The sequence below is a fragment of the Pteropus alecto genome, unplaced genomic scaffold (assembly GCF_000325575.1).
Source record: "Pteropus alecto unplaced genomic scaffold, ASM32557v1 scaffold95, whole genome shotgun sequence".
NCBI classification, from domain to species: Eukaryota; Metazoa; Chordata; class Mammalia; order Chiroptera; family Pteropodidae; genus Pteropus; species Pteropus alecto.
The window spans coordinates 16,205,195-16,228,844 of record NW_006441071.1 but is presented as its reverse complement, the minus strand read 5'-3'; the positions used below and the strand labels follow the sequence as shown (position 1 = coordinate 16,228,844).

The following is a 23,650-nucleotide window of genomic DNA, read 5'->3' as shown; positions in this document are numbered from 1 at the left end:
AAATAAATAAAATAAAAATATTTACAAGTGAAAAAAAAAAATGATTGAAATCCAGATGGAAATGTGCTGAGAGAGAGAAAACGTAAATGAAAAGAGAGGGAAATGAAGAGAGCCACATAGCTTCAGAAAAATGGTTTCCTTTAAATAAAGAAATAGCCCCAGGATATTCAAATAATGCTGCTCATTATATCCATATTTTGACAAATGGGACCACATTGTGCTGCCTGTCTAAACAGCCCCAATCTCAGGACAAGCCCTGGCTTGAGAAATAGAACCCACAGTAACAACGGGTTTCCTACCACATCAATTGTGTTGATACTGGAGTAGATTAAAACAGATGTTTCCTGTCAAACTGTGAATCTCTCCCCAAAGAATACATCAGCGCCCTCAATCTCTTCAAGCCACACACGAAACCAGGGGCTTCCACGCAACTGGATTTCTCTTTAATTTCACTGTTCTGCTTGTTAGGTCAGTTATCCCTAAATAACTTAACATGCCTTGGAATAATGCATTCTTCTCATAAATGGAACGTGGCATATAGTTATATAAAAGGAAGAAACTATTAAGTAAATGGCCTCTGAGCCAATTAGAGGAAATACAGTCTCTGACATGTGGCTGCTATGACCAGTTGACACTTTGGCTTAAAAATACCAAACACCTTTGGACGTGGGGAGTGAAACCCAGAGCATGAGCCCTGAGAAGATCTAGAAATTCCCGTGGAAATGGGTCCCATCAACGAAGGGTGATCGCACCAATTTAGGAATACCTAGCCCCTTGTAGAAAAAATATTGGTAACTTTTCAACAATGTACCCTTTCCTATTTTAGGAAGTAGAGAACACCGAGTAAACAGAATGTAGGAAATATTAGCATGTGATATTTATCTGAATCAGATTTTAAATGTCTGTCAATACTATGACTCACAATTAAGATACAGTGAAAGGTAACATGTGTAAGGTTCATTTCCACTTGCCAGAAATGTTCTGATTTAGAAATATTTTCTTCAACAAACAACTCAGCAAAATTGAAGATTTAGATGAAGGAGGAAAAAATAAGGTAGACTATGTTATTAAGTAATAACAGCTGACATTCACTGAGTGTTTATTCTGTGCTGATCACTTTATATATATTATTCCATTTAAGTTGCATGGCAACCTGATGAGGTTAAGTACTCTAATTTTCATTTGACAGATGAGGAAAACAGGCATAGAGAGGTTAGGTAACTTCCCTACATTTACATAGCTAAGTAATGATAGACTTCATACTTGAACTCAGGTCTCTGGGTAATAAAGTTCATACTCTTTACCACCATACTGTAGCACATTTTAGCTCACAATGAATCGTTTGTTTCAGAATATTTCCTTTTCCTGATCTGACTCGTCCCTGACTAGTTACCACACTGAGCAACTAGTATGGTCAAAGTATTATACTCAGATTAAAAACAAAGATAAAACATAAAGTGTAGCCCTTGTTCTGAAGGAGCTCATCCAAGGGCTTCTCATGAGAAACATTCATAACCTAAGAGAAAAAAGTTCCATTACAGCCACAAGCACTGATCCTGATCCAGGCCAATGTAACCGGTTTCCTCTCTGCATTCTCATGGCTCCTATTATGGCATTCCTAACGTTGTATTGTAAGTGTTGCTCAGGATGTCTGTCTCTCACACGAAATCATTTTTTGAGGGTGAGCATAAATTGTATTCACTTATAATACTACCTGACCCAGAGAAGGCATTCAATAAATGTTTATTGATGAGTAAGTGAACAAACTATAATAAGCAAGTGATGTCAAGGGAATGGCATTTTCAGGGAAACACCCACAATTCCATAATGTCCTTTAACAGTAGGCAGATAATTTAAATGAATTAGCAAATGAAGACAATTGCCCATCCAAAGCCACTCATGCTGATTACCTCACGAATGAACCCATGACTTTATTTTTTATCCTCAGCAAAGGTGGATGAATTATAAACAGGACAAACACTGCCCTGGATGGCTTTGGAAAAAGTTTTCTTGATTTTAAAAAGACACATAAATAAAAGGCAGCCCTTTTTCTTTCATACAACCATGTCATATGTAGGGCAAATAGCTAGAATTGCTGGAACTTTTCCATGAGGAAAACTCACCAAGGACAAAGACCACACCCTAAGGATGACAGAATTTGGCTCCTTAATGACGATGCTGAGGCAATAAAATAGCTCTCCACCCCTGGAGCTAGCTCTTTCAAGATGTTTTAACATGTAAGAGACACCTTTCCCCTACTGTTTATGTCATTTGGAGTTCAGTTTTCTGTTATTTGCAACTAAAAATCACTTTACTTCCTTCCCAGAAACCTTGCTTCCCAATCTTTATTACCATATCATAACTCCAAAGGTAAGGACTGGTGCTACCTCAGTGAGTTTCTCCCATTCTGAGTGTCAGTTTACTTAGTTATAATATGAGAAAAATGATACTTTTCTCATAAATTGTGAGTTGCTATGTCTTATAGGATTGTTTTTAGATATAAATAATCTTCCTCTTCCTCATTATCATTAATATCATCATCATAGCTTATGTCATCATCTTAAATTCTTTAGTCTAAAGAAACAAAAAAATTTTCAGCATGTCAAAGATTAAAGAAAACAATATTTTTTTTACCTGCATAGATTACAATATTCTATACAAATGTTTAGGACATCATCTAAACATATGGCAAAGACTGCTAGTTATCCCTCTATATCCAGGCTCCCCTTCTTTCTTGACAGGAAAACTCCTGATTTTGAGTTGTGTGCACAGTCGTTCAGAATGAAGATTCTATTTCCCAGCTTCCCTGGCAGCTAGGTGTGGCTCTATCATTAGGCTCTGGCCAATAAAATATAAGCAAGAGTGTCAACTGTCCACTTCTATGAACCTCTTTGAAAGATAGATAGTGTACCTATTCCTTTCACCTTCTTCTTTATCCTTTGCTCCAGTAGCTGCCTAAAATGCAGACATTGTGGTTGGACTGTCTGCTATCTTAAAACATGAGGGCAAAGGCTATACCCAAAGGGGACAGAGCAATGAGAAATGAATGTGGGTTCCTGGGTGCTCTGTGGAGAAGAGCCGCTATACCAGCCCTGACTATTTCCCTTCTGGATGGGAAGAGCCAGGCTTTGAGAAGCAATGAGAATCAGTGGTAAAGTCAGATGTACTAATATGGTCACATCAGATGTGAGGTCTCCCTCTAATCAGCCGCATCCTGGTTCAATGTCATGCCTACCCAGAGCCACAGCCAACCTCTGACCTACTATAGAAGCTGGTCCTCGGATGGAAGTTTCCTCTACAAATCCAAATGACTTTGAATCAGCTCTCAAATTTCTCCTGCTCCTGGCACCCACCTTCTTTGATAAGATTCATGTAAATAAAGCCCATTTGGGAAAGACTATCTGTCCTTCCACCTTCCAAATCTCTCCTTAGTGCAACAGAAGAATTGGCTAAGGGGTTTGCAGATAAAGGGACTACAGAGGAGCTTATAAATTTTTTAAAGTCATTATCAAAGCAGGAAGCAACCATCAAAACAATAAATTGGTACTGAGATGCTAACGTTAAGAAAGGAAGTAGCTAGTGTTACATTAGTAACAAAGCCACTTTCTAGAATCTCTCCTCTCTTCTCAATCCCACATGCCAGTATATCACGGATTGTGTTTCTCTAGTTTTACTTTTTTGGCTTTTGGCTGAACTGCTGAACAGATTATGAAATGGGCAAGTGTTTACATTACGTACACAAATCACATTGCATGTTTTAAATGGGATGTGTAAACAATGTAAAGTCAAAATCCTATGATCAGAATTAGTGATAGGGAAAAAACCTTGAGCTCTATATGGAGGTTTAATGGTTTGGGCCAGCATACAGACAGACATACAGGTGTGTTTTAAAAGAATAAAATAAACCTATGTTTTCTCAGAAAGACAACTTTTCTAAAGAGATGGGACTTTCCTGGGTATGATATGTTTTCTAGGGAAGTACTTGATAGAGCTAATAAAGAACTTTTTTTGTAACAACTTTAAAGGTTCCTAATAAAAAATGCAAAAGATAAAAAGGCAATGGGGGTCTCTCATTGAAATCAGGTTCAATATACTCATTAAAACACGGCTAAAGAAAATTAGCAATCATTATTTACAAGGTAATCTGAAAAACCACCAAATACAGATATTTGTGGTTCATAGAGTAGTCTTCTAAAAAGCTTTATTGTACTGTGAAATGTGAGAGATCCACAGTAAGGGGCACCACCCAGTCACTATTATCTACATGTCAGTTATTGTTAAGTAGCAGAGGATTTGCAGGGGTGTGAGGAGGTAATAAGAAGGGCATCTTGAGTTCTTAAATAGGTCCTAAATTCTCCCTCCAGAACTACATCCTAATGCCCTCTCCTAGCTCATATCCTTTTGCCACCTGTTGAGCTCCAGGTTACTATAGTTACACCTTCTGGAAGGAAAAAAGAAAGATCTTGCTTTGGAGAACAACTGCATCCATTCTCAGTTATCTGGCCCGAGAAGGAATGCCCCTCCTAGCTCTACCTAATAGGGGAAAGGGGCTTAAGATCTTCAGTCTACCCCACTTCTTATGGCCTCAGTGAGCCAATGAGTCAGAGATGGTAACCAAAGTCAAGACTCAAGTAGATATTTTCAGTTGCTTCTTTCTAAAAAATCTTTGTCTCTCATGCTCAAAGACAATACAGTTTAAGAGCCAGAGGTCTGGAAATCCTGTAGACATTTGCTCCTCCCCATAGGAGAGCCTGGAGAGCCAGAGGCAGGAAGCCTAAGGAATAGAGTGACATCTTCTAAGGCAGAGCAGAGTGGGACTATCCAGATCAAATAGTAGTATCATTTGAGCTGCTGAAGCAAGGTTCACCTGTGGTCACCTCTACCTCAGTTATGTGGGCCAACACATTCCTTTTATTATGTAGATCCCTTCTGTTGGTTTTCTCTCATTTGCAGCACAAAGATCCTGACTGATACGGTCTCTGAGTCCGGGATAGAGATTTTGCATTTTTAAATAGAGACATCAATGCACCAAAGAGTTTTCTTTTCCTCCCTGCTACGATATAAACAACTGATACAATTGGGAATCTAAGGAATTTCAAATGACAAATTTAAACCTCAGGCAGAAACTTGATCAGAGATGAGAGGAATGGATCCTCCAGGTCCCATCCCACCCTCATTTGTGTAAGGCATAGCTAGGGGCTGACAAGATGTATTTTCATTTTTTTCCGAAGCATGGACCTCTTATACCCAACTGCTAACACATTATTTACTAAAGGAACCCATGTACTTCATCAGTATCTTTTATGTTTCTGGTCATCGGTGTAGTCTGTTAGTAAAAACTCTTAAAAGGAATAGTATCTGCTTAACCCACTTTACATAGAATGTAACAGAGAAAAGCTGCTGAAACCTCATAAATATTTTTTATGCAGCCACTGCTGGTGATCTTACTTCAAGCAGATCCTGAGACAAGGGTATAAAATTCAAACCTCACTTTGAACTCCAGTCGACATTTTCCTGGAAATTTTAAGTTAAAGCCAGGAAATTGCTTTTCCAGAGCTTTACTAAACAGTAGTGATGTTCAAAATTACATGACATCTTGGAGTTGAAATTAATTATGCTTGTCTGATGTCATACTCTACCCTTTGGGCAATATAAGTATAGGTTCTCACTACCCTTTGGGCAATAGGTTCTCTCTCACACACACACACACACACACACACACACAGACACGCCCTAACCCACACTAATGACTTTCACTCCAGGTACAATCAGAACATTTTCCTGCTCTCAGCAATAAAGAACAGTAAGAAATTATGAGGCTTGGAATCAGACAATCTGATGTGAGTTTTCACTGCTTCTTTCTTGCTATGTGACCGTGGGCAAGTTACTTAACCTCTCAACATCATATTTTTCCTATAAATAAAATGTCAGTAATAGCACCTGACTCAAATACTTCTGAGGGTTTGTGTGAAAATCGAACAAGATACTGTAACAGAGTTCACTGTAAATAAAAATGCATTAACCCTCTTACTCTTTGCTGGGCAGGCAAAACTTTGAGACAGTATCTTGATTCAACCTGTGCATGTTTCTTAGATACTAATCTTCCTTCAGCCTGATGGGTAAAGTAAAATCGATGATATTACCGATCATTTAGTCAGTGTTCCAACTTATGAGACTGGAATTCATTTTTAAACTTTTTTCAAATTCATTAAAAAAAATTTTTTGTTGTTGTTATGAAATTCATTTTAAAATACAAAGCACACATGAAAAGTATATACTCTTTTACTCCAGAAGAATCTTCAGGCCTGGGATGATGTATCATTATCCTCCTTCATTTAAAAGCATTGTCAAGTGACCAGCTTTTCTGGTGGCTTGACAGAGCATATATTTCAGAGTTATGCTGGGCTATCCTATCTTCCTTATATCTTTTTATGTCACAATAAATTTGACTAATGACTTTGAAATCTTAGAACCTCTGACTCGAAACATAAATTGTCTTTTCTGGAGAAGACAAAAGTGCAGGTAGTATATTTATGTTCTAGCTCACCACTGCAAGGAAGGCAGTAGACAGCAATTCCAAAGGCCACTCAACTCATCTGGACCTGCACAATGTTTGACAAAATCTAGTAAATGCAGGCGTCCATGCTGGGAACTAGAGTTATTCAGAGAGAGCGTTGATTCCTGATGCCAATCATAAAGGAAAGCCCAAGAGAGGGGGTTTGTTTTGTTTTTAAATAAATAGGTTTTGATTATTTTTATTACTTTTATCAAGGCATAATTTACGTAAAATAAAGTTTATCAATTTCAAGTATACAATTCCATGAGTCTTGACATACATATATGTATACATACACATATGTGTGTATATGTATGTCAATACTATATATTATATATAGTTGTAAAACTATGTTGTATAGCTACCGTCATAACCAAGATACAGAACATTTTTATCAACCCCAAAAGTTACTTCATGCCTCTTTGCAACAATAAACAGTGTTGATTTTTAAATTGTATAAATATTTTAAGTCGCAATAAAAATGGAAGAAGGTTATTTAATCAAATGGACCCTCCAAGAACCAGAATTGAGATTATAAATAAAGGCAGGCTATGAAGTCAATGTTCCCACCAGAAGCCACTGCATGCCACTCAGTTATACACCCTAGACTGGACATCATTGGAATCTCTCCTTGAAATGGTCTTTAATCCCCAACATCCCAGGGTGGTGTTAAGGGGCTTTTTTCAGTACCTGATTCCACCCATGATCAAAGTGACTTGACAAAGGTGAAGGAGGGCTGAGTCAGTGGAAAGGCTGAGAAGAGCATGCAGGACAACCTTAATAATGACTATGCCCTTCTAGAGACAGAACCAAAGAGTGGCAAAGAGTCCTTGCAAATGTAGCGGACAAGAGAGGATTGACTTCTAAATATGGTTTTTCAGTTCACATGGGATGACTAAGATGACTATGTATTTTGGAACTCAGGTCACTTAATGCTTATCCAAAATTTTTTTTTCTAACCAACTCAGAGAGCAGAAATCCAAGATAGCTCAGAATAACTGAACAAAAGATGGCTTGTCAAACATCTCCAAAGTTACTGCAACTTCTAGTCTTAAATGTTAACAATTTATTCCTCTCACTTTAGCCAGGTGCTTCATAAATGCCCTCTACTAAATGCATGCATGAAATCACTTGTTCATCAGACATCGACTCTTAGAAACATCAAATAATAGGCTTGAATCATTGTCAGCATCCTTTCTAGTAGGTAAACACAAAAGCCATAGAGGAAGGTAATGCTACATACCCTCTAAATGTTCTAGTAAGAAATCCATTCCTCATCCTACTCACCAAGGCAAGAAATAAAAAATCCTGATCTTAAGTTCAGGCTATGGTAAATGTTTAATTATTGACTAGAAAATAGCTTCTTTGTGCTGGTTTCCCTTTATCTCACTTTGATGAAGTTGTAGTCAATACCCACATATCATTACTAAAAATCTGACTCACTATAAAACTTATCTAAAGATAAATGAAAACCATAAATCAGGCACAGTTTTATTATATCCAAAGACAACTGTGCAATTACACATTCATTTTCTTATCATTCAAGTATACTTTCCTGTGCAACCAAGTCATAGCATTGACAAATACACTTGTACAAAAGTCAAAAGAAGTATGTTGATAGTCCATAGTAGTTAACCTTTAGAACTATGTGATTAGATCTGTGGAGTTCTAGATACTTTTTCTCCCACATAAAGGTATTCAAAAAGGGAAGGAATCTTATTCATTCATCTAACAACTGTTTACTGAGAACCTATTCTGTGCCAAGAACTGGGCAAAACCTTTGCCTTTGGGGAGCTCACAGGACATTAGAAAATAGATAAGTATGTTTTAATGCCTGCAACAACTGTGATAAAGTGACCTATGAAGAGCAAGTTCCACATGCTGCTTTGTGGTAGGGAGAACACAATACCAAAGGAGGACTTACAAGAAGGTAATATTTGACTCAAGTCTTAAAAGATAAAGAAGAACCAAGTGAGACAGGAGGGGCAAAGGGACACGTTTTAAGGAAAGAGAGAAGCATGTATAAAGACTCAGCAGTATGGAAGGCCATCTAATTTGGGGAACTGTAAGCAGCACAGAGGGCAGGATAGAAATGTAGTGACATGTTCATAATCAGTTAATGCATATTTTAGAATCCAGACATGGGGACATATATGCAGGCATTTGAGGCCACCAACAGATTTCTAGCAAGGGAGGAAGATGCGTGGCTTTCTGCTTTAGAACAATTGACCTTGGGGCGGTCTAGAATGTGGACTGAAGAGGAGGTCTGAGAGCAGGGAGACCAGCTCATTGACTATTACAATAGTTCAAGCAAAAGATTATAAGCACATGAACTAAAAAAGTAAAAGTAGAGATGGAGAAAAAAGAATGACAGGAAACATTTAAGGAATTTTTCTAACATAATCCAATGACTATGGTACATTGGGAATGAGGGAGAAGTAGATAGAAGTCTAGGATTATTCTAAGGTTCAAGATTTAGGCATACACGATTCACCCAGATAGTAAACACACAAAAGAAGGGCAATTTTTAGGGAAAATCAGAAAAGTTCCCAGTTACACATATTAAATTTGAGTTATCTACAACAAACAGCTGACTTTTGACAGTAATGTGGATATAAAACTCAGGAGTAAAATTTTATCCAAAGGAAAAAAATGAAAATTAGAAGTGCCTAAATGACAAGAGCTTACTATCTGAAATATACAATGAACTCCTGCAAATCCATTTTTTAAAAGAGAATCCTAAATAGAAAAATGGACAAAGGACAGAAACAAGCAATTAATAGAAAAGGAAAGCTGAAAAATCTCCCAAGCATATGAAGAGATGCTCAAACTCATTAGCAATATGAGAAGTGAAAAGTTAAAATCTCAATGGAAAACTGAACTCCCCAGTAGAAGGGGCCAAACAATAACCAGCAGAGTCAGCACAACGGCCAATCTTTTTGGTAACCTCTACTTGCTTATCTCCCAGTCTCATCCTCTCCCCTCTTTTTTTGGACCTCAGGCATACTCATCACTGAACAATCTTTTTACAGTTTTCTCAATGGAAATCCCATTTCATTCAATGCCCTTCTCTGCTCTGCTTTCTTCCCTAGAAGGCTGAGCTCCACAGGTTGCCCTCTGGCTTCTAGTTGGGTTTGGCCAACAGGAGACATCAGCAGGAGATTGGAGGGCAGGAAAAGAAAAGAGAGAATCTAAGGTATTTATGCCTCCCTGACAAGTTCAGTTCCTCTCTGACAGCTCACCTTTCGTGACTTCAGACCTTACCAGGCTATGGTTACCCTGATCCCTCCCTTTGACCCTTCCGTCCTAGGAGAATTAATAGCTTTCTGCTATTATGAGTCCTGGGATGCCTCTCCATCTATTCTTGATTTGAGGGAGGGGGCTGTTTTAACTTTACCCATGCTTCTGTAGACCAGGTTATTAAGTTAATATTATTAAATTATCTTTAGTAAGCCCCTTTTGAGGGTGCCATCTCTTTTCTGCCTTAACCCTAACTGGATTAGCTACGGAAAATATCAGGGCAGTAACATCTATAATAAAGAGCTTTTTATTTTTTAATTGTTTTAATACAGGATACACTTGAAATTTTTATCTGATAAGGCAAAATAATTCCCATCATTCTGTAGCAAAAGCAATGTATGGAGAGACTAAGAAATTAGATATTAGCTTATGTCGCTCTCTCTCCCATCACTATAGTCCATCATGACTGATCTTAGATATAAAACAGCGTAGATCTACAGGATGAAGTAAGGACCAAGGTCATCACAGATCAGTAGATACTTGCATACTTGCAAGATTAACACTGTCTGGATTCCAAAGACCAACTGAATGTGTTCAAGATAAAGCTACAGCATATATTTCAGACTGGAGATTGGCAACAAATAACTGTAGACTACATTCTGAAAAATAAGTATTTTCACATGCCTTATGGGCCATTTCTGATCACAGAATCATAGCCAGGCCCAGCTGCATCTTTCTGATCTTTCGTTGCTACCCATAACCTCCTAGGAGAGTCCTTTCCTGGTTACCCTATCTAAGCAGGATGTTTCATACCCACCAATTATTACAGCACCAAGTTCACTTCCCATGTGCATCTGTTGCAATTTGTATTTATATATTTTTTTCTTTGCTTGCTATTGTCTGTCTTCTCCATTAGACTATAAGTTCCACCAGAGGAAGGGACCATGTCTAGGATACAGAAGGCCCTTCATAAATAATTCTTGAGTGAGAAAATGGTGAATAACAGGGTTGGTACACAAAGCAAAGAAAGGGTAGAAGAACATTAACTCCCTTTACCACCATATTTATGGGTGGTGGACCTTATATGGCCTCCTTTGAAGTCAAAACATACATTTTAGGTCTGGCTCCCTTGCAGTGCATCCAAGGATGCTAGCTTGTTTGAGGCTATAAATATCTCTAATGAGGAGTGCTCAAGTCTGCGTGTGTTTGCCTTCTTTTACATAGCATTCAGCACAGCCTCAAGCACAGATGGGCACTTCATAAATATTATTGAAGGATAATACAAAAGATTAGTTAATACCTCTGCATGGGGTTGAGACAGACCTTGGGCCACAAATATACTTTGAATGTGCTTTACTTCTCAAATAATTTGAACCAAAATTATTTCAGCAACACAGACTCATCTGCAACCAGAAATCAGACACATTCAGAATGACAAAGCCGCCAAAGAATGCCATTTTCAAGGCTGAAACTGTATTATTCTTGGGTAAATGGAATCCTTGTTTTACAAACATTGTAAGGGTAGAAATTAAAGACACTACAAGTCTTCCCTCAGGGAACAACAATTATCTGTGAACAATAAAATTTTGTCTGAATAATTCATCAGTCTCAAGGGTACAGCTCCTCCCCCACCACCACCCCCGCCACCGTTCTGGAATCCCAAGAGTTTAGGCAAGTGCACTATTTAATGTTTCTCAACTACTCAGCTGTCATTCTTCCAGGGTCTGGCATTAATGGGCACATTCCTATGATTTTTTTAATGTTTAAAAAATAACCGACATGGGAAACCACTAAGATATGATTTTGAAGCTGCATTTATTTTACCTAGAAAGAAAGAAGCTTATAAAGTGTCCATCATGAGAATCCACCTGGGAGTTACACACCAGATCAAATACCCAAAACAAATCACCACGTCAGAGCCCCACAGAATTCTGAATCCCAACCAGCAAGCATGAATAATCCTTTGAAATGGTCACTTCCATATCAGAACAGGTCCTTTGTGAAATCTCTAAGCAAGGCCTCTGGTTTCTGACTGAAACAGAGATTTATTTGGGAAGGGGGGATAAAGTGAAATCAAGAAGTACTGGGAAATTTCCACAAGAAAAGAGGACAAATGGTTTTTGTTGTCAGAATGAAACCAGCCTCTTCTGGGCAGGGTTTGGAAAGTTGCTGGCTACACCACAGGAGAGTTGGGCAATATTCTCGACTAGTTTCTCAGGGACCACCCTGATCAAGTTGTAGTTACTTGATGGGCAGATGGAAAAGCAAACTAAATTGGAAGACCTTGTTTCAAATCCTGGGTCACTTTCTTATTAGCTGTGTAACCTTGCGCAAGTAATGTAACCTCTCTGATACTTGATTTAGCATCTTCAATATGCTGATAGTAATGCCTACCCAATTACCTCTCTATTAATGCAAAGTTCAAGTGAAGATCAAATACATGAAAGTTCTTTCTAAATTATAAGATTCTGTACAAGTGGAAGGTGTTATTATTAAATATATTCCCACAATATTAAATAACCTACATAGCACTCAGGATCCTATAAGACTCTAGGTTCTCAATTTCTAAAGATCGTCCCATTTTGCCTGTTCTCTACAATTTTACTGAATCTTTTTTTTTGAAAGTAAAGATATAAGCAAAAGCAAATGGAAAAAAAACATGGAGCCATACACCCCACTCTTTGGTGATGTTAGGCAAAAATTTTTAACTGAGGTGGTTCATTATCATGGATATCAATATCACCTGAGGGAAAGAAGTAAAGTGGGGGGCATCCAAAGGTATGTGATTCTTCCCCCCTCTGATGGAAGAATACAAGATCAATTTACAAAAATTAGTTGTATTTTTAATTACTAGCAGGAAACAACTGAAAAATTAAATCTATAAAACTATTCCATTTATAATAGCACCAAAATATATGAAAAATACTCAGGAATAAATTTTAACAAAGATTGGGTAAGACCTCTACACTAAACCATAAAACATATGTATAAGAAATTAAACTTCAAAGTACATATTGGAAATTAAAGAAAACTAAATAAATTAATATACCACATTCCTGAACTGGAAATCTCAATATAATTAAAATGCAATATTTCTCAAATTGCTCTACCGATTCAACATAATCCCAATCAAAACCTGAACAGGCTTTGGTAAAAATTGATGAGTTGATTTTAACATGTATATAGAAATGCAAAGGATATAGAACACACATTTTTTTTTTAATTTGGCAAAGAAGAAAAAAGAATTGGGGGAGTCATCTGATTTCAATATTTACTTTAAAATTTCAATAATCAAGACAATGTAATATTGCCATAAGGAAAGACAAATAGATCAATGGAATAGAATAGAGAATTCTCAAATAGACCCACCTATATATGGTCAGATGATATTTTAAAAAGGCACAAAGGAGAAAGAAAATTCCTTTCAATAAATACTGTTAGAACACCTGGTTATGGGAGGAAAGTGAACCTTAACCCCTGCTTTACACCACACATATAAACTAATTAAAAATCATCATAGACTTAAATGTAAAAATTAAAACTAGGATTCTAAAAATAAAACATAGGGAAATCATCTTTCTGGCCTTGGGGTAAGCCAAGATTTCTTGCAGAGGACAAATAAATATATACTAAACATACAATAAAAAAATAATAAATTGGACTTCCAAAAGACACCATTAAAAATATGAAAAGGCAAGCACCAGACAGGGAGAAAATATTTGTAATATAAAAATCTCATGAAAGACTTATTATCTATAATATATAATTTTTATAAATTAATAATAAAAAGACAACCCAATTTTTTTTAAATTAAGCAAGCAGATAACAAAGAAGTTACACAAATGGACAATAAGCATATAAAAATGAGCTCAACATTACTAGTCATTAGGATGATACAAATCTAAACCAAAATGAAATAATATTTTGCACTCACTAGTTTGGCTAAAATAAAAAAGACTGACAACACCAAATGATGATGATGATAGGAAACAACTAGAACTCCTATGCATTGCAAATAAGAGTGTAAAATGGAAAACAGTTTGGCAGTTTCTTGTAAAATAAAATATACATCAACTCTATAATAGCATTCTACTCCTAGATATTTATTCAGGAGAAATAAAGATGTGTCCACAAAAAGACTTGTATAAAAATGCTCATAGCAGCACGATTCACTAACTAATAATTGGAAACAACCCAAATGTCCATCAACAGGAGACTGGAAAAATATATTGTGATATATTCATAGTTTGGTATACTACACAACAACAAAAGAGAATTAACTACTGATTCATGCAATGAATCTGGATGAATCAAAAAATATATATTAAATGAAAAAAACAGTAACAAACTAGTATATAGTATATGATTCAATTTATGTGAAATTTAAGAACAAACAAAACATAAATATGGCAATAGAGATTATAACAATGGTTCCCTATGGGGTACTGGAGGCACAGGAGGACTTCTGGGGTGATGGAAATGTTCTATATCTTAATCTGAGTGGTTGTTATACAGATATGTAATTTTTCAAAATTCATTGAATTGTACCCTTAAGATTACTCATTTCACCATATGTAAATTTTACCTCATGAATGAATGAATAACACCATGAGGAAAAAACCTCATGGGTGGGACTCTGCAGGACAACTGGTCAAGTCTCCTCAAAAATCACTGTCACTGAGTACAAGAGAAAAGGACTGTGATGGATTTTAAAGACTTAAGGGATATAACCACCAGATGCAATGTATAGTCTTACATGGGATGATGCTTTGGGCAAACCATCAATTAAAGACACTTTAGGAACACTTGGGGGAAATTTAAATATAATCTTTGTTTTAGATGACATAAAGTCTATTAATTCAAAGCTAAAGACTGTTGATGGAAAAGAAAAAAGTTACAAAGCAGTCTACTTTCAGATCTCTTTTTGGTATTACAAAAAGGCAATTGTATTATATAGTATAAATATTATATATATTACATATGATTTATAATTACATATGTATATTATATATGTATAGAAAGCAATCCAATATACATTTATCTAGGGAATATACATTTATCTATTAACATAGGTAACTCAAGGGGAGAGATACAATGTTTACATTTACTTATTTTTTGTGTTTTCTAACTTTCCACCATGCACAAGTACTGCTTCCTTAATAATACACGTTGCTTGAAAATATTAGACTCTGAAATTCACTGTTTGATAAGACAAGGTAAAAGATATTAGGAATGGGTAGGGCCAGGAGAAAGACATCTAACATTGTTTGATCTACTAAGTGAATATCCTTTTGGGCACTTTCCATACATATCTCATTTCACTCTCACAAAAAACCTATACAGGATTATCCCTATTTTTGCAGTGTTAATGATACGAGCTAGCATTTCAACATAATATTATCTGACCTCAAAATCTATGTTCATTTACATATTTGGTAAGTCCTATTACTAAACATTTATGATGTATTTACTATGTTAAATGTTTTTCATGAATCACTGCACTCCTACCTCAATATAACTCATGTAAGGATGATACTATTTTCATCCTCATTTTAAAGATAAGAAAATCAAGGCACAGAGATCAAATAAGTCTTTAAGTTCCCACAGCTAAGAAGTGACAAACCTGATTCTTCATGCTGCAACCCAGTACACTATCCATGTTTCTAAGTTCCCATGCTTCCAACAAGTTCCCAGTGGAGTAGGGGGAATAAGTAACAGTTACCTGCAAAAGGAACATTGATATCAGGGCCTACCATGAAGTTTTTCACATTTACAGCCTTGCTTACCTGTCCAGGGCCATGCTGGTGGGCATACTCCTCCCAAACCCTCGGACCCCCATCTGACGGAAATATGGAATGCAAGAGAGGTTGGCAGCAATGATGGCCAGTGAGTCAGAAGGGCTCACAAAGAAGCCATTTTGGCCTAGAATCATATACCGGTCCTGTGGGAGAGAATGTATGAAAACAATCAGACAAGAAGATCTGCTCCTAGCAGCCCGATCCCATAACCATCAGAAGCCACTTTACTGCCATCTTATATTTAAACAACCTAAAAGAACTTGAATGAGGCCAAAGAGGCATTGGAAATCTTCATTTTAAATCCCTGAATATTGTAGGCCCCAGCATCTAGATACAACTAAGAATGTGTTCCAGCTGTTGAAATGTAGATGACTACCTCAGGCTTCAGTAGTCTCCATATTCTTAATTCACAATGTCCCCCAAATATAATGGAGAGCAGGGGTTATGCTAAAACAGCTGGTTCCTTAACATGGTGCTTTCAACAAAACCAGTCATAAATAAAGATTTATTGCATGAATATTTTTAAAAAAGAAATAATATTTTCATAACATGATGTTTACCAGGAACAAAGAACCGTAATGGCTATTAAGTTGCAATACTTATCCATCGCACAGAAGAGCAGACGCAGTGCCAGTTAGGGTTCATATGCCCCAAATATGTCAGCCCCAGATGTGTTCATTAATTCTCTGGTTTCCAATGCTTGACTCATCATACAGTAAAAGGGTCAGCAGGTGAAAAACATTCCTACTTACCCCATCAGCATCAAATGCAGCTCCAAATCCATATTCCCCTCCTTTCATAGCTTCCAGAAGGGTCGTTGCATATGTCAAGTTTGGGTCAGGATGCTGCCCTCCAAAATCTTCCAGGGGAACACAGTTTATTGCAGAATTGGCCGGGGCCCCCAGCTCATCACACAGGACTTTTCTCACATAGGGTCCCATAACTAAAAAAAGATACACAGCAATGTGAAATCTTTGCAGAACCCCCCAAGGGTGTTTTGTTCTGGTTAGAACAAGAAAGGCCATTTTCTAGCACAGAAAAAAGATAAATTCTACAAGCTTTTTCAAGACACAACACAGGATAGCATTTACTTTAACTACTGTTCATTGAGTAGCTATTATATGCCAGTTACTGCGTTAGACATAGAGAAGATGTATTCAATAATCCAGTTACATAAAATTTTTCTCCAAAACTTTTCTAGAATGTTACCAGAAAGAAATCAACTACATAATAATGATTCATGGTCTGTTGCTTTTTATGTATTAAAAGCTTTAGCTAAATATATGCAAAAGCACTAAAAGGCTCTAGCAATGTTCTTTGTCTCTGCAATCATTGTAACTCTGCCAAGTGTATAATTAAACACTGTAAACCACTGAAGCATATAAAACTAAGCACATTTTACAAAATAAATGCTAAAGAATAGTGTTCTGCAGCTCAACACACATTTATGGAGTTCCTAGCATGTAACTCCTCCTATGTTAGGAAAGGAGGGGATCATATTCAAGGGACCCAAAGCACATGGTTCCTATATTATTGGGCTCTTACTCTGGCATTGGGATGAATGAAATTTACAGATGAATGACTACAATGGTAAGACTCATGCTAGTCAATGTATATTTATGAAATAATTAGATCCAATGGCTTAAGAGGATGAATGACCACAGGTAAGGCTTCAAGAAGGAAGCAGCATTTCTGGGGAACTTGAAGGAAAAGTATAATTTGACAGGGGTGAGGAATGAAGATGCCATCTAAATGGAAAGAATATTATGAGCAAGGGAACGAAGCCCGAGATAGAATATACAGCACGTTTGGGGACCAGCATATAATCCTGTTGGCTGAAATATATGGAAAGGATTGCTTTCCATTTATTTTCCAATAATATAACACAAACCTCAAACAGTGAGCATGTCTTGATTTTGCCTGCCCATCAGTCATTTCTCCTTCATCTAGTAGCAGCATTTTGGGTTTCCTTTGGAAAACCAACCCCCTTCCCATCTTAGTTCATGTGATCCGGGAATGGCTAAATCCTACTTCTCCCAAGGCTGGAGAGGTGACCTAGGTCTGCTCTATCAGTGTCCTCCATTCCTCAGCCAGAGTGATTGATTCAGAGATAGACAACGAGGCTCGAATCCAGAAATACTCCTCAAACTATTTGGAAAGAGAAGCTTTCTTCCCTCTAGGCCAGATAATGCTAAGAGCCTGAAAAATCCTTTACTAAGGATTATGACCAACCCCATAAGAAAGAACAAACAGCCCAACCAGAAGACCTCAGAGTAAAGTTCATGGAGATAGTGTCCTCACTTTTAAATATGTCAGACAGCCAAGGATCACCAAAGTTTTGAGGAATACATTTAACATGAGACCAGAACAAAAAGAGTAAAAAGCAACCAGGAGGAAATAGAAACTATACAGAGAGAAGAAAACTTTTAAAGTATGTATCAGTAATAATCTAATAGAGATCAACAAGATACAGTAGAATGGCTAAAACTGAAGATTGACAATACCAAGTGTTAGTGAGGACACAGAGAAACTAGAGCTCTCTTATAGTCCTGGTAGTGCAAATAGTACAGCCACTTTAGAAAACAGTTTGACAGTTTCTAATAAAGTTAAACATACACTTATCATATGACCCAGCAATCCCACTCCTAGGTGTTTATCTAAGACATATGAAGTCATACATCTCCATAAAGGCTTGTTCTCAAATGTTTATAGAAATTTTGTTTGTAGTAGCCAAAACCTAGAAATAACCTTAATTATATCAACTGGTGAACAGATAAATGAACTGGTACATCCTTACAATGGAATACTACTCAGTAATAACAAGGAATAAGTACTGATAAAAACAACACCATGAATGCATCTCTAAAACATTATGCTGAGTGAAAGAAGCCTGGAGCAAAAAGCTACATATTGTATGTTTCCACTTATATGGCTTTCTAGAAAAGGTAAAACTATGGGTGCAAAGAGAAGATAAGCACTTGCCAGGGGCTAAGTATAGGAGGACAGGTTTGACTATAATGGCAACAAGGAAACTTTTTGAAGTAAGGGAAATATTCTATGTTTTGATTGTCATAGTGATTACATAACTATATATGTGTTTGTCAAACTTCATCAAACTGTATACCTACAAGGTATGAATTTTACTACATATATACTTATATATCATTCCTCAGTAAACCTGACTTATTAAAAAAGATATGGAATTCATGAAACATAACTAGGGTGATATTCTTTAAAAAAAAGACTATTTGGAAAACAAAAAAAAAATGGGAAGAATAAAAATATGATAATGGAACTGAAAAACTTAATGGAAGGAACTGGAGATAAATTTGAGGAAATCTCCCAGAAAGTAGCACAAAACAAAGAGAAGAAAAATGAGTTGTGGAGGGAGAATAGGAAAATTAAAGCATCAGTCCAGAAGGGCCAATATCTAAACAATAGCCATTTTGGAAAGAAAGGAAAGAGAAAATGGTGAAGGAAATCATCCAAGCAGTAATTCAAGAAAATTTCCCAGAATTAAAGGGCACGAATTAGCAGATTAAAATAATCTTTCAAGTGACCAGCACAATAGAGGAAAATAGTCCCATGCTAAGACTCATCATTATGAAAGGTAGAAACACTGAAGATAAGTCAAAGACCCTAAAAACCTCCAGAGAAGAAAAAAGAAAGATTTCATACAATGATTTAAAAATCAGAACAGCATCGGATTTCTCAGGTTCAATACAAATGGCCATTAGACAATGGAGCAATTCCCTCAAACTTCTAAAGGAAAATGATATCCAACCTAGATTTTTATATCCAGACTAATATCAATTAAGAGTTAACATAGAAAAAAGGCATTTTCAGATATGCGAAGACCAAAAATATTTACCTACCATAAGCTTCCTCTCACAGAGTTCCTAGAAAATGTGTTCCTCCAAAACTTAGGAGTAAGTCAAGAAAATGGATGACAATGGATCCAGAAATAGGAGTCAAATTAAGAGAGGGGTAAAGGAGTTACTAGAATTATGATAAGGAAAAAGTCCAGGATAATAGCAGCTCCCGGAGCAACCAGGGCAGAATGAAGTAGAAGCAGATTAGAGGTCTCCAGGACAATGAAGTGAGAAAAGATTTAGACACCGGGAGACGATGGGGGTTAATTACTAATTCCAAGACAATTTTTAAAAAGTTGTGCTGTAAAGAAAACATAATTATAGTATTTTGCAGGGCTCAGCAATATTATGATAATGTAGACAATGAATATTGATCTTACCAAAATGGTCATATAATTAGTTTAGGGAAATGTGCTTAGATTTAGTGAGTGGAGAGGATGAAAAAGAGCTACAATCTCATTTTCCATAGTATGAAGTCAGTAATGCCCCAAAATCGAAAACTTGATAAGAAGTAGTATATTCATGGTTTTTAGTAAAAGGGAGATTAATAGTTTTTAAAAAATAACTAAAACAGTTTTTAAAAAGTTGCCTCTAGAAAGCAGGACATGGGAGTGGGGGAGTTAAGGATAGATTTTTTTTAATAATGAACTTTGAACTATTTGACTATTTAAACTATGTGCATGTACTGTGATCAAAAAAAAAAAATTTAATGACTACCATTTTACTCTATCCATGCCACATTCTAACAACTCAAACTTATTTGTTCAAGCTCTAGTTTCCATTTGCATCAAAAGGGAGAAATTAGAATGCCGAAGTTTTCTGGAGCATTCCGAATATCTGAACATACACATGTTGTGTGACTATCTATGAATCCAATCTTCCTCATAATCCCAGAAACTCAACATGTGTCGAGGTCTCCTTAACATTTCTTGCCCACCAACGTAGAAGACCACAAGCTTACCTCCATGCATTGCATCAACTCGGATCTTCAGTTGGCCAGGTCCAGTCAGCAAACTCTTGATAGCATTAAAGTCAAAAATGGTCCGAAGGAGATTGAGATAGATATCCACTGGGTCCACTATCTCCACTAAGGATAGGAAAGCAAAAGGAAACATCAATGAGCGTAACCATGAAGGATACATGGAAATGTAAAAATAATGACTACCCTAATAAATAAAACTGATCCCAAGCCCATCATAACCCCACACATTATTTGAGAAGCACAGTGTCCATTTATAGACAAAATCACAAATGAAGACACCACCAAGGTGATACAAACTTTTCAGATTATCAATGAGTGTAAACAATATCAAGTTGTAAATTTCCTTGCAAGTGAAAAATCAACTGAAAGAATAAAATAGTTAAGATAAAACTGTGCTGTTATCCCTATTCCCGCCTTCTTTCTGCCTCCTCCTTCCCCCAAAATGCACCCACCTCAATGCTAAGAGGCATATTGGCACACCCAGTTGCCTCTCCTATAGGGGCTGGCCAAAGAATGACTCAGCTGGCATGAAACAAATCAAAGAGTGACCTCAGCAGTGACTCCTATTTTCCTAATGCCATTGTGCCAACCAGATCCAGGTTTAGAGATAGTGATGAAGGATATATTCCTGAGTTTGTATGAAATCTCTTGTGTGTCCAATCTAGTAACAATTTCAGGGTGAGTGCCAGATATTTAGAAATCCTCATTAAATACAAATATTCTCTAGTGTCCAGCACCACCCAATGACCAGGAATCCAAAACAAGTCTTTTCCATTTATTTGACAAATACATAAAACCCAGAATACATTACACTTTTCAAACTTGGCAATCAGTACATAATAATACTCAGGAGATTCTTTTCCTAGAAAAGATCCTAGTTGACTTTTAGATGCTAAAACTTGTCCATGAGCCTATCTTTTTAAATTCATAGTTAAATTCTGAAACTTATATGTACTGCTTTTCAAATTTTTCAAATACATGCTACTTTGGAATCCTAAAATATTTAAGCCTGCACTAAAGATATTACCAATCTACCTTTAATAATTTTCAGTAAATCCAGGTATAATATTTAATGGATGAGATTTTAATATGTAATATGAAATTATCTCTTCATCTGGTCAAATATACAGCTAAAAATATTTTTTCTTTGCATTTTAATCAATACAATATGTGTGTCCATTCAAATATAATATAATTACTTTTTAAGGAACATACTTGGTTTTTCATCATATTTTGACATGAAGAGGATATTAATCTATAAAATAAATCAATTAAAAATTAATTTGTATGAACTGTATACTTAAAATAGTTAAAATGGTAAACTTCGTACAACAAAAAATTAATCTATAAAATAAAAAGTCTTGAATTAAAAGTTTTACTCATTCTATAATATAATAATTCTGGCAATTTCATTCTGGTTCTTAAATTCTTGAACCACTTACCTAAATAGATTTGGAATTTATAGCAGATAACACATAAAAGTACAAACATAAAAGTAAAAAAGAAGAAAGCAAAGAGAATTCAGTGAAATTTATAAGTTCATATCACGTGGTTCATGCTCTTGACCCTGTAAGGTGAAATGATGAGACTGATTTGTTTCCAATTAACTCAAGCCCTGCTCAACATTTAATTCGGCAAGAACACAGCACATAAACTATCCTAAACAATTATCTGCGAAATTCTTTTTGGGAGCCAGGAAATCTCTCTACCCACCTCCTAGTATCCGTAGCATTTTTTAAAAACTTATCAAACCAGCAAAGTGGCTGCAGCAATGTGCTTGAAACTGAGCTCACCAAAATCTAGGTCCCTTAGACAACTAAATAAAATTATGAAAGTATTCCAGCATCTTCACCTTAATTGCTTAGAAAACACAAAGACATTTTGGCAATTCACAGTCTATTCTTGGAATACCGTAAAAGAGTCGGCTGTGAAACTTTCCCTATGTCGAAAATGATAGCGTCTGCAAAGTAGTTTTTGAAAGTTGCCTGTTCTGAATATCTTGGCTGCTTTTATTACACTCTGAACCACATTCAGATTACATCTATTTATCAAGTGTCACTCCTGAGATTGATAACGCAATCGCTTTCGTGGGTGTACTCCCATGTAGAAACCAGAGTCATCCCTATCCACAGAGTTATCCTGACTTTTTAAAAATATAATCTCTCTATTACCTCTAAATGGTTTGAATTTGTTCTCCAGGTCAAATTCTTGTCTTCCTAGTCGAGACAGGTCAATTCGAAGATCAGGACATATGGCATATTCCTCAATTGTTTTGCTGATCTGATAGATTTTGTCTGAGACAACATCTGGCGCAGGACCTAAAATTTGAAAATAATGCAGCACCAAAACTGAATTTATTTAAAAGTTCCATCAAAGAAATGTTACCTCCTCCTCTACCAAGCAGGAGAAAGATTTGCATGTTCTCTAAGCAATGGACAACAGTTCACAGTTCAATTAGACCCAACATTTCTTATGTTGTATACATCCGCTATGGAGGAAATTCAGCCAGCCTTACCTGTTCTATGGAGGCTAATAACCTATATGTCTGTTTGTTTGAATCTACTTCTCAGCAAAGACACATCTTCCCTAAAAATAGTCTCACACCTGCCAGGGAGGCCCAGTTATGTAATCAGCTTTATTCAGGATATGAGACACAAACAGGATACGCTTTAGACAGAAGTGAGGGATTCCAGATTTAAATTCCAGCTTCCCAAGTAACCTAGAGAAAGCAAATATGATTTCCACTCCCAGGCCTGTTGCCTCGTTGATGTGTGAGCTTACCAGGGTAAATTATTTCCCCTCAATTCATACTCTCTAGTGACTCTCAAGTTTTTAAAAAGAGGTTTAACTAAAAATATCTGATGCGTGTGCTCACAAGTTCAGGTTGACAATTAAGTTGTAATAAACTTTAAATAAATTGAACATAAAATCAATTGTTCTCTTCAGTTTTTCTTGTCTTTTTAACTTTTATATCTTTTTTTTTATATATAGTAGAAAAGAAAAGTTTTATTAGAAGGGAAAGTACACTTCCAGAAGTGGAAGTGGGACTGAGCAAGAGAAGCGTGGCTCAAAAGGCCTCACTTTTATATCTTAATGCAAGCCACTTTAGTCAATGCTTGATACAGCTACACCTTAAGTATTAGTTTCTTGAAATTCTTCCCTCAAAAATACCAAATCTGAGTGTCCTCGGCCCAAATTCTCC

The 23,650-nt window shown here is 36.3% G+C and overlaps 1 protein-coding gene across 1 annotated transcript in view; it reads right to left on the bottom strand.

The window, feature by feature from the left end:
* PGM5 (phosphoglucomutase 5) overlaps positions 1 to 23,650 on the bottom strand; it is a 160,222-nt gene that overhangs the window by 114,816 nt on the left and 21,756 nt on the right. The window contains 4 exon segments of the mRNA XM_006918401.2: positions 15,583 to 15,737; positions 16,347 to 16,537; positions 20,428 to 20,553; positions 22,620 to 22,766. Coding sequence (XP_006918463.1) covers positions 15,583 to 15,737; positions 16,347 to 16,537; positions 20,428 to 20,553; positions 22,620 to 22,766 — 619 coding nt within the window.